Raw genomic sequence first — 12,759 nt, forward strand, 5'->3', positions numbered from 1 at the left:
CAGGCCAGTCTGGTCTATACAGAGAGTTCCAAGAGAGTCAGAGTTACATAAGAGAGACCCTGACTCAACAAGAACAGAAACAAATAAAAACATATAGAAGAGAATTCGTAAAGTCCCTTCTTAAGATATGTTTTTGCATATCTTAAGAATGTGTGTGTGTGTATGTATGTATTAATCTGAAGAGATGTTGGATTTAGTGGTTTTATAACTTGAACATTACATTTTCTAATGTGGAATCTTTCCTCACATCAATGGCAATATGATTAATAGTTGAGTAGGATGTCACAATATGAATATAGAATGATTTGTTCAGTGGGTTATTGACTATTTAGAAAGAATTGCAAGCAAAGATATGAACAAAGACAGGCTATGTGTTAATTTCCTTCATGAAAGACAAAAGTGCACCTGGCTTAGGCATTGCCCGAGAATCCTAGAAAGCAGACAATTAAGGCCTTAGGAAATGCTCTCCTTTATCTCCCTGCTCAGCAAGCTCACCTGTAATGAGTCAACCATTCCAACAACCTTTTGCGGTTGTAATGGTTTCTATTGTCAAATATGCACTCTCCATATGCAAATGATGCCTGCAGTTACTAACACATCTGTCTGAGGAGAGAGCCAACATCTGCCAGGGTGAGAGGTGAGAGCAACAGAATCCCCTTACACAGGTAAAAAGCTCTGAAGTGCCAACACCATGTATTTACTTAAGCGTACGCTTATTCAAATCTAGAATCGACTCTTTCCTCTTCTGGGAGATGTTTTGAATGTGCAACAAATGAGGAGGGGAAGAAACTATGTAAAACCAGAAAACAGGTGGGTGAAAGATTTATACAAACTTGAGAAACTGCCACTCCTCTGGTCCTTAGTGATTTAAAAAATAATAATAATACTAAGATGAAGCTGGTTTAAATCATCAATCCCAGAGTGCCATAAGGTGATTGTATCAACCAGTGACTTGGGTACCGGAAACCAGGATGGCGTGTGGCAGCACTTACGTGTCTGGATTCTCTGCAATGATCCCATCCGCAGACTTGCCCGGACCCTGGATGGATTCCATGGCTGTGGAGTAGAGGACTTTCTGCATCCCGGGCCGCTTTGCATCGGGTGCATTTTGGAGGGGCTCCTCTTCTTTGTCTTTCAGGGAATGGTCCAAGATGTGGATGCCCAGCAAAAGGCTGTAGTCCATGATCTTGAAGCTTTCTAGTACCTGAGGAAGGAAATGACCTAGGAGGTCAGTCAACCCAAAGAACCCCGTGAGTCCATGAGCTCCTAGTTATTGGGGGTCGGGGGGTGCTACTACAGGACGGACTGCTGTGGAGGTGGGAGAATGAAATTTCTATGCAAATCTAAACGGAGCACCCCAACCTGTGGTTCATTAACAGCATTTATTGACTGCTTTTCACATGTCAGGGGCCATGGTCCTCCCTTGGACTCAACCCTCACAATGGCCCCATGAACTGGGTATTGCTGCGGTCTCTGTTAGGCAGATGAAAAACATGGAGATGGAAGAATTGGCTCAGTCACAGACAGCCCGTCAGTGACTGATCCATGAGGTGGACTCTGACACTCACACTCCTAGTCAGCACAAGAACAGAGAACCCGCGAACCAGTCTCACAAGTGCCCACACCCCGGTGTGAACTCCGCTTTTGCCTGGATTTTATTCTCCACATCCGAATCTCACTGAGTTTGGTGATGGTCTTTTCTCAAAGCCCTTCTTTCAGAGTTGCCAATCATTTCCCCATAGCCTGACTTTTTAATATATATGATCTCAACGAATAACGGGGCTTAACACTCAATTATCCACTCTGTAGACCGTGGGGAGGTGAAGGAATTAAAAAATGGTTCAATGTAGCCAGACAAGAGAAACCAGTGCTGTGAAGGGAAAATGAGAGAACAGAAGGTCCAGGTGGGCATCCCTCAGACTGGCTTCAGAGAGCAGGGAGACACCTGGACCAGCCTTAGATGGAAAGTGCCTGGTCAGGAGGCATGCCTGAAAGTGGGTTCTTTTCCTGTATGAGCATTCTCCTTTTCTCCTAGTGTGAGTGAGTTCTCCAGGCCACACAGCCTGTTGTAATACCTGCCATTTCCACACAAAGCTGTTCAGGAAATGAAAACGTGAAGACCTAATCCTGGCCCTTAACCAACATTAGATTAAAATCCCAGAATTCTGCATGCTTCTCATTTTCTCAGCATTTTTCTTTTTGAATTTTAAAAACTTCTTTTATGTACAGTGGTGTTCTGCCTCCGTGTAGGTCTGTGTGAGGGTTCGGTCCCCTGGAACTGGAATTACAGGCAGTTGTGAGTTGCCATGTGGGTGTTGGGAATTGAACCTTGGCCCTTGGGAAGAGCAGCCGCTGCTCTTAACTGATCTCTCCAGCCCCTTGCCTAAATGTTTTTAGAGCAATCATGCTATTTGAAGGAGGGGGTTGGATGGGAAGGAGAATAGTTGTGGATGCAACATCAAGGAGGCTAGGTTAGAAAGGCTTCATGAAATAAGAAATGCATAGTTTTTGACACATGCTGGTTCCTGGGTCTCAGTCATCTTTGCCATTAATGTTGAGCACATAATGGACTGTAAACAAGTGTCAGTTATTCCAGAGAATTCACCCTTTGATTTTTTTTTTTTTTTTGAATAACACCAGGGATGAAACAGAATCTTGGGAATATTACATAAGCATGCTATCATTGAGCTGGAGCCAGAGACTCACCCTTCATCCTTTGAGATGCCAAAGTTATATTTTTTAGAGTGCAGACAGACAACAATGGAGAGTAGAATCATATTATTTGAGAGGCCTGGGACATAAAAATTTTATTTTCAGAGATCCGGGTATGACTTTATAGTCATGCAGAACCAGCCTTCCCTAAGTAACTGAAGCAGGGTGATGTCACTATGGAGGAGGAAATTGGAGAACTGGGTAAGGCTGCTGAGCACTGGCTCAGGACAGCCAGTTCTCCATGGAGGCATGCCTCTGCAGCCCAGCCCTTCCACAGCGCAATGAACACCATGGGAAACAAGACTGCTTTGGGTCAGGGCACCAAGGGCTCAGCCTCTGAAGAGAAATACTGATGCAGGCTGGTTGTCCTTCACACAGAAACAAAGAGTATATAGGGCCTCAGCCATACTGAAATTATGGCTTGGGAATGAATAGTCCCCACCCAGACGACCCAAGAAGTTCTTCACCATTGCCAGGGGCTAGATGATGAGTTTTCTGTTCATATTTCAGAACTAGAGCTTTCTTCTTAGAGATTTACTGGCGAAGGAGTCAGGGCTAAGGTGCATAGGTCCTGTGACCCTGGGTGGGTCTCCTTACCCATTAAATTGTGATAATAACATTGCCTGTTATGTATGGTGCTTGAGAAAATTAAACACAGAAACACAGATGAAGTAAGTGCTCGGGAAAATTCCTCATATAAAGTAACTGCTCTCAAGACTCATTATGATAATTCATTGTGACCCATAACTCATACTAGTTTGAGAAAATATACATACCACCAGAAACAAACAACTTTTTGGGTTCCAAGTCTGAAAACAAAAATTCATTACAAGTCCAACAAAGACTCGAGTCATTCCGGCCTGCTCATGGTGTGGTTTGGAGGACCGGATTTCTTTAAAAGCCGTGCGGTCTTTTTTTAATCACGTTTTTGGGATCTGCACCAATTAAGGACCAAACAGTTATTGTTCACACCCTCCCAGTCATTTCATTAAAAAGTCGTTTCATTAAAGGAACTGATTTATCTGCCAGTAGTGTAATACCCGTGAATGTTAGGAGTGAGCACTGTCTACAACCCCAGCCCAGTCCATCATGCAGGCACATCTTTATCTCCAGGACATCTGTCTGATGTCACTGTGATGGGTGGGTTCTGTACATTTACTATTCCAAACACAGGCCACTGTGCAAACACAGGCACCTTTTCATCCAGCTTGGGCAGTACTTTACTCTTCCACTGGAGAAAGGAAGCAGATCATCCTCAGAGGTACAGAAAATGGGGATCAGGTTGGAATGAGGCTTTTTACTGACAAAGTGTGATGTTTCCTTCTCTCCCAAGAACCATTTAAAGTCAGAAATATAACTGGAACACATACTATAAGTACAGGGAAGGATGTCAGCAGGCTTGGTAAGAGACTGATTTTTGAAAGAGGTTGAAGCCGCAGAACAATGGTCCACGCAAAGAGGACGACCTTGCTAAGTCAGCCAGAGCACTAGAGTATGTGTATGTGCAGCTTGGGGTCGAGTTTAGCTACATCTTCCTAGAGGAGACTCCTAAATTGTTATCTTTGGCTTGTTCTCATTCCTCAACTGTAGCCCAATTATTCCCAGTGGCCTCTGGGTATTTTACAGCTTCTAAACAAAGCAGATTGTACCTCAAACTCTTATTTTGTCCCAAAGCAATTCTTTTCCCTCACTTCCCTCTCTCATTTGAAATCAATGTAATGTAAATTTTGACTCCGGGATGCCTTTCCTTTCATTAGCTGCCCAGTCCTGCAGCTGGTGTTATCAAAACATCCTTCTTTCTAATCATCCCATTGCAGCTTCCCTTTCGGGTAGGCTCAGTGACCCACTGCCACGATAGGTCACATCACATCCCTACACCTCCAGACTTGTCACTACTTGGTGGCAAGGTCACATCAAAGGTCTTTAACTCCTGTGGTCATGTCCCTGTCTCCTTCTTAGATACCAGCCTAGATTCACCTCCCAGGCTACTTAAAAGCCTAAGTTACTCCTAAGGGTCCTTCAAAATGGAAGCTCTGATGTTTTTCTGTTCATGTTATTTCTTCTACAGACTTTTTAGTTTCTCAATGAAGAGGGGATTTTTTTGCAGTCTAACCCATAAGGTAATTCTATGAAGACTATATTATGAACTGTTGGGAACAAGCTTTCCCTCTGAAACTTCAAACACGGTATGTGTCCCTTTGTGCCTCAAAGCTGGAGCCCAGGTTGTATCTGCAGTTTTCATATCAAAAGAAGAGGCTGGGCTCACCAAAGGCTTGATCTACTGCATGCTTCCTGCTGTGGAAGGAATGTCTGCATGCAAATAGTAAGGAGAGCACTCAGCAGCAACCCATCTCTAGCATGACACTTCTGTTATTTAAGTATGAGCCTCGGTAATCATGGGCCTCATGATTACCGTGCCTGTGCAAAAATTCTGGTACTCAAAACATTTACTGTGATTGTGTGCTGTGTTTTCAGGAAAACGAAGATAAAAGTTCCCAGTGTTTTCAAAGCTACTTACATCATGAGCATTTTGTATACTCTGCTCCAAGGGAAAATGAAGATATTTGAAAACACTGCCATTTACTGTTTAGTGTGCACACAACTAAATGGGAGGTTGTTTTGCTGTAAATGAGACTGGGTTTCAGGCTGGAAAGCCTATCCCACTGTTCTTTAGGCTCAGTTAAGTGTGGACTCCTTTATCCCTCAAGAACATTTGGTATCGGCCCTAAAATGGAGGCTGGCTAGTGCAATACATTAAATTAGAAAGGATCTCAGAAATAATTAGAAATTTGGATTCTGCCTATTTGATGTTTAGATTACTTTAATGTAATATTTAAAATGTAATATAATTTTAACTGAATCATATGACATCTAGGTGTTTTATTTTTTGAAATTAAAATATAATTATACCATGTCCCCTCTTCCCTCTCCTTCCCCAGTCCTGTCCCATGTCTCTCCCCCCTTGCACCCTCTCAAATTCATGGCCTTGCTTTCTTTAATTTAAAAAGGGGTCTTCTTTAACATCATGAGAATCATATTGAAATATGCATCAACAAAAGGATATGATGGCTGGGATGTGTTCTAAATTGTATAAAAAGAAAGAAAGGAGAAAGGAGAGGGACAGAGGGAGGAAAGAAAAGGGAAGGGAAGGGGAGGGGAAGGGGGAGAGAGAGAAAGGAAGGGAGGGAGGAAGGGAGAGAGGGAGATGGAGAAGAAGAAGAAGAAGAAGAGAGAGAGAGAGAGAGAGAGAGAGAGAGAGAGAGAGAGAGAGAGAGAGAGAGAGATTGGCTTTGATACATGTTGGTGGAACTGGTGGAACATGCCTTTAATCCTAGCACTTTGGAGGCAGGCAGGCAGATCTCTGTGAGTTCAAGGCCAGCCTGGTCTACAGAGTGAGTTCCAGGACAGCCAAGGCTACACAAAGAAACCCTGCCTCAAAAACCCAAAAAACCAAACAATACCCCCCAAAAGATCTGAATTGAAAATGGGCATGGAACACACACACACACACACACACACACACACACTCACACTCACACACACAGAGAACAACATACATACATACACATATATGTATGAAACATACATATAAATTGTAGCATTCTGCCCACTTTTATGTATGCTATAACTTTTCAAAAATAAAGTTTCATGTACTTCCTGGAGGTTCTTAAATGAAATGCATCTGATATTTGGCTACATACTACATAGATTGCCACTGCTCAGCCACTGACGGCTGGTGAAGAGACTTGTGAAGACACAGATTAGAACCAGGGGACAGAAACCACAGTGGGCTGAGCAGGAGGCTGGCTCATGCTCTGTGCTCCTCTCAACCGCTTCATTCTTTGTCCAAAGACCAAACTAATAAATGGCAAAATGTGGAGCTGACAGCTGACGGGGAGATTCATCGAGGCCCCTGAGTGATTTCCTAGCTCATCTCTATCGTCACCAAATAAGGACTCAATAACTGGTGCAAAGTATTGTCAGTAACCCAATAAGGCTAAAGTAAATTCAAAATGGTATCCTGGAGGTTAGATGCAAATAGTCATTCTTGGAATTAACTGATTTGAAGAAAAATGGATCCAGTGACCCACTAGTCCTTGCTAAGTCAGCCCCTGGGCATAAAGTGCTAGAGAGTATGTGTATGTCCAAGTCCAGTTATAGCTGAATGCTGTCTTTTTTATTTAACTTAATTTCCTCAATAAAGCCCAGAGTGTTTGTTGCTAATGTAATAAAGAGAAAATACAGACATGTAGTTTTAGCTAGCAAATCAAAATGGATTAAATATTAAATCCTTAGCCTAGTTATCAAAGGAATGCTTTCCGTACCACATCATCCAGAGATTCAGAATGCTGGACTATACAGGACTCACTGTACACAGGCAACTTTTTGGTTTTCTCTTCACTTAAAAACCCTGAAGTAACAGAATTATGTTCTATGCTTTAGAGACATTTATCTATCACCTAAGATTTTTACATGCATGCATGTATGTCTATCAGGGATGCCTACATATCTTACACACACACACACACACACACACACACACACACACACACACACATACACACACACACACATACACACACACACGTTTGTATGTTTGTTCTGAAACAGAGTCTACACGGTCCAGGTTGACTTTGAACTTGAAATCCTCCTGCCTCAGTCTCATTTACATTCCTGTGTGACATGCTATTTAAAGTCACAAGTAGCTGTGAATATGATGAAGAAGGTGACAACTACACTTCTATTCTTCAATAGGATGGGGAAGTTATTTCTCAGCCCTGGGGCAGGTTTCTCCTCCCCAGCCCCAGTTTCCTTTTTTTACTTTTTCTGTAGAAATCTTTTTATTTTATTTTTTTTTAAGTTTCCATCTGAATGAAAGGGAGGGTTATAAAATTAGTACTTTGGCAATCTTTCAGTTTCTGTAGCTAATGAGATTTTTTTTTTTTTCCTTTCCGAGACAGGGTTTCTCTGTGTAGTTCTGGCTGTCCTGGAACTCACTCTGTAGACCAGGTTGGCCTCGAACTCAGAAATCCACCTGCCTCTGCCTCCCAAGTGCTGGGATTAAAGGTGTGTGCCACCACTGCCCAGCTAAGAGAATTTTCAACAGCTGCTTACACAGGACTCAATGTCACGAAACTAGCTCCCAACTGTCCCCTGTAACCATGCCATATCTCAGAGAAAAGTCTTGCTTAAATGCTCATAGAATATCCTGGTCACACATGCTGCAAGAGTTGGCAGTGTGTCTACTGGCTTTTATTATGTTTTCCATTAAGCTTTAAGAACTAAGTGTTTGCACTATTTATTTTCCTTGTGATCCATCATTTACCATCACTCCACTCCCATCTCCCTCTTGGAAGCAGGCTGTGAAAATTCAATGGTCTTGTTCCAAAGTCTCTATTTTGACAAAGCCTTTCCCAGTTTTCTCAAGAACCTACCCCAGTACCTTATCACCAGAGCCTGAGGACCAGGCACAGTGACCTTCTACCCTTTGGTAACTAGTTAGGTTATAATACAAGGTTTTCATTTTAGTGTCTCTCCCCCCATCGTACCTACGGTTAAGGGAGACGAAGGAGGACCATGGGTTTGGGCTCAGAGGAACTATGAGGCCTGGAACCAGCACGTTAAGTTCATCAGACCCGGGAAGTTTAAGTGGAGTAGTCTCCATCTGTCAAGAGCCAGCCTGTGCCACTTATTTCTTAGTGTCGTTGTAAGGACAGAGAACAACGTGCCTCTAAGGCCAAGCACTGCTGGAGTCAAAGCAAGTTCACAAGCAGCGTTAACGAAGGCAGTGTATGAGATGAGCCTAGGAACAGTGTCTTTAATCGTGAATCATGTATTGTATATATTTGATGAATTCATAGTAGATATTATGTATTTAAAGTGTTAAACTACTTTGGTATCTATAAATGATATCTAACATAGAATCTTTTTTTTTTCTACCAAAACTTGGATAAGCTGGTTTTGCAAAATATTGAGAATTACGTGTCTGGTTTACACTGACTGAGGTATCTTTTGCTTGGTAGAAAGTTGGGCATGAGCAACACAGAAATATATATATATATATTTAAATTTTATCTTTTTTATACAGTTTCCCTGTCGCCATCCCACACTGACCATCTGTCCCCTCTGTTACTATCAGCAGGAGACTCTTGCCAGTCAGCCACACACACTGCAATTAACCTGCAGCAACTGGCAAAAATTGGGGCAAACATTAGTCCTATTCCAAGACTCATGAACAACTGTAACATGTAGACAGACAGCCTTAAATGGGAGAATTAGCCACCATTTAAATCAAGACTGAGGAGAATGAAAAGAACACACAGTTGCAGCTTACTAGGCATTTGCACATCCTGGTCTAACGAGCAATACAATTTTAGTATGATACAATGTGTAAAGGTGACATGATCGGTTGACTTTGGTTCCCTTTCAACACAAGTCATGGGTTGGCTGTTATTAAAATCTGCTTGTATTACTTTAATGAGTAGGTAAGACCCACTAGGTCAAAAACATTTACTGCTGTAACATCCTAGGCTTCACTAGAAGGTGACACTGAATGAGCACCCACCATAGAGCGAATGGGAAACTAAAGCCACCCGGTTTCTGTTCTCACAGAAATGTCTAGTAGCAGACTTTAAAATTAGATCAATAATTCCTGTGCAATGTAGACCTGCTGATGGCTACTGAATGGTTTTGGACGAAGCACTGAGAATTTAGTCACATGGAAATGCTTATTATTAGAAGCACACAGACCCACCCAAGTCTTGAAATCCCAAGACCTCACGGTTCACTGCATCAACACCCACAGGCATATTATTGGCTACTTTGAGCTGTACATTTTCTCATTTCCCCTTTCAGGTTTCTTTCTAATGCCCTCACATTGCGTCTCTGCTGGTCTCAGCCTTTGCTTTGGTGGAGTACATACTCAGGTGATATTTCAACAAGAGACTTAAACACACACTGATAGAATGACAAGAACGTGCCATCAGTGTACACTGATGAAGAGGAGACTAACACAGACCATTTACACCAGTTTATGGGAATGGGCAGCAAGGCCGGAAAAGGGTGCGCCAGCTTTTTATAGATGTAAACACGTACTTTTCATAGAATGCAGTGATAATGCTCAATCATTTGTCCCAGAGGAATGCAAAATTGTACCAGGCAAAAAAACTGGACAAAAAAATTCACAGTAGTTTACTTGAACCATTCAACAACTAATCCCTCCTCAACCCCATATTCTTTTAGCAGGTTAACATTAAACTAGCATATTCATATCACAAAATATCACTCAGCAGTTAAAAAGAGCAAACTATTGATGCAAGATCTGATTGCATGATCTCAAGAACATTATAATGCGTGAAAAACACCCTAGAGAGCTTCGTGCTGTAGTTTTTTGTAGTTTTTGTTTTCTATAGCCCAGGCTGGCTTTGAACTCCCAATTCCTTCTGCCTCTTCCTTCCCATCCCCTCCAGCACTGGGACTACCAATGTATCAGCATGCTCATCTCTGTACACAATATTCTTGAAATGCCAAGTTGACAGGCATGACAAAACATCCACAGTGCTGTGAAATTAGGGAAGGGAGGGAGGAGGCTGAGGCTAGGAGAGGGACCTCAGAGAGGGAACTGTTCTGTCCTTCATCCTGGTGGGGAGTGGCTTTGTCAATTCATGTGAACCTGCTTATGTCCATAATTGCACAGAACCCACCTCCAGAACACATGCGCACATACAAAACTGGAGAGAATAAGATGTCTGAAACATAGCAATAGATCATATTCGGGTCTATCTCCTGGCTGTGATGCTGTACTGAGGTCGTTTAAGACACTACCACTGTGGGGACAGGAGGTGAAGGGTGTATATGATCTGTATACAACTGTCTCCAACTGTTGTCACTCCATGAAAAAGAAAAGAAAAAGACTTTATAGGTTTTGGCGGAAACATTTAAAGTCCTTACAAACACACTTTTTTTTTTTTTTTGGTGGTTGTTTTCAGTAGGGGCCTGGGTTGGCCAGGCATCTCCAGCTTACCCTAGCTCAGACCAGAGGGTGGAAGACAGGATACTGCTGTTTCCCACAGACTCAAGGGATTCCTCCCAGCTTAGACATCTTTTACTTAGAGTTAGTTTTATTCCTTTATTTGCCCAACTACTCCAAATTAGATTTATTCTTGTTGTTGTTGTTGTTGTTGTTTTGGCACAAGAGTAACTAATACTGTAGATAGCAAAACTCTAATGTAATTTAAAATAGTGGAGGCAAATACGCATTAGATGGAATTACAGTGCTTGCAAGAATCTAGCTGGAAAAATAATTTATTTGTCTGTTCTTTTTTCAAGTTATCTTTGAAAAGAGAAAAAAAAACAGGTGTGGTGATGAATGATTCTAATATCTGCATTAGAGGCTGAGGCAGGAGGACCATCAATTTGACACTATCCTGTGGGACATAGAAAGAATGGATGCTTTACATGCTCTGAACCCCAAACAAACCAACAACGAAAACAACAACAACAAACCCAGACAAAAGCCAACCCACCTCCGAACTATCTAAATTAAATGCAAAAGACAGGAAGTACAGCTGGAGCATAAACACTGATCATAACACCAAATTAACAGAAGTAAGCCATATTGCAGCCCATTGAGCTGCAAGCTCACGGCATCCAGTCTGTAAATCAAGAGCTCGCCATACACTGGAGCCTCTCACTTCGCTCATCAAAATGTTCCAGTAGAAGCTGGTTTCATTAAAGTCCCAGAGCCTATTAATATTTATGATAACAGTGATTTGTGGGAAAAGAGAAAATAGATTCCACACTACTGAAAAATTAATAACTTTGCTGCTTAACAAAGAATGATAATAAATGTAAATGACTCATTTAGGCCATTAATTATCCAGACTGTCTCTGATATGACTCCCACTCGAAGGAGTAAGAAATATTTAGGTTATCAACATGAGTTCCCAGTAATTTCACTTTTCCCTAGCGTGCTCCTAAAATACTGCAGGATGTAATAATTTGTCAAATTTATTAAATGACACGAGACTCTAGATTTTTTTCATAGATAAATCACACCAGAGGGGAGAGAAAAAATCTCCGTAAATTGAAAACAAGTGCAAAACAATTTAGAATCGCTCTTCCAAAATTCATCTGTAAAATTTCAATTACAAATCTTACCACGGTCACTTCGTGCTATGCTCTGAGTGCAGCAGCAGTGAGGTGGCCGCAGAGAGGGCTAAGGAAGGAACATTGGCCTCTGAGACAGTCTGGCGTGTAGGGATTCGAACTCAGGTCTTCACATTTGCACAGCACGGGAGCCACCCTCTTCCCCGCTCCTCCCACCAAACCCCCTCCCCCTACAGTACTTCCACTGACAGTTGCAGGAAGAGGAGACTGAGCCTCCCTTGCAACCTATGCAGAGTTTCCAGCCAGCACATCTTCTTCCCTTCCCTTTTGACCCTAAAATCAAACGCCCAGCAGCAGACACATCTAAGTCTTGCATTATAAACAAGCCTTTTCACCCACAATGAAAACAGCTCCACAGCCTCTTCAGTAACATCAATTTCACCCTCCCCCTTCCCCCCACGCATCCTTTAAATAAACTAGCTTAACTCTTCATTGGGCCAAATAGAACCCAGAGAGGCAATCTGTCATTTGGATGTAAAATTCAGATACGAATCTGTTTATTGATCACACCAGTCTACTTTGCTTCCATTTTAAATTTGAAGCAGAATGTCATCTGCCGGAGGAAAGGAAAAAAAAAGATTTTTTTTTTTTTTTTTTTTTTTACTGGAGGGGCTCCCTGTTACAATTAAGAGGCTTACAAACCTCTTAATTTAAATCCCCAGGGGGAGAAGGACACATACCTATGGGAGGCAGAGGTCAGCGACAAATCAAGGTCTGACGATCATTCCAACATGGCTTCCATGGGAAAAATCACTGAAGTATAAATACAGTTCTGCTAAACTAATGACTCAGTGTGAGGATAGCCAGTGCAGTTCTAATCCCAAGGGACTCAAAGTGGAAATCATCTGCCTTATTAAATTCTCAATGCCATTTCTGGCA

General features: G+C 42.1%; 1 protein-coding gene across 1 annotated transcript in view; it reads right to left on the reverse strand.

The window, feature by feature from the left end:
• Pip5k1b (phosphatidylinositol-4-phosphate 5-kinase type 1 beta) overlaps positions 1 to 12,759 on the reverse strand; it is a 137,041-nt gene that overhangs the window by 58,131 nt on the left and 66,151 nt on the right. The window contains exon 6 of the mRNA XM_034507229.2: positions 993 to 1,204. Within this exon, the coding sequence (XP_034363120.1) occupies positions 993 to 1,204 (212 nt within the window). The remainder of the gene's footprint in view (positions 1 to 992; positions 1,205 to 12,759) is intronic.

The sequence above is a fragment of the Arvicanthis niloticus genome, chromosome 1 (assembly GCF_011762505.2).
Source record: "Arvicanthis niloticus isolate mArvNil1 chromosome 1, mArvNil1.pat.X, whole genome shotgun sequence".
In the NCBI taxonomy this organism is placed as follows: domain Eukaryota; kingdom Metazoa; phylum Chordata; class Mammalia; order Rodentia; family Muridae; genus Arvicanthis; species Arvicanthis niloticus.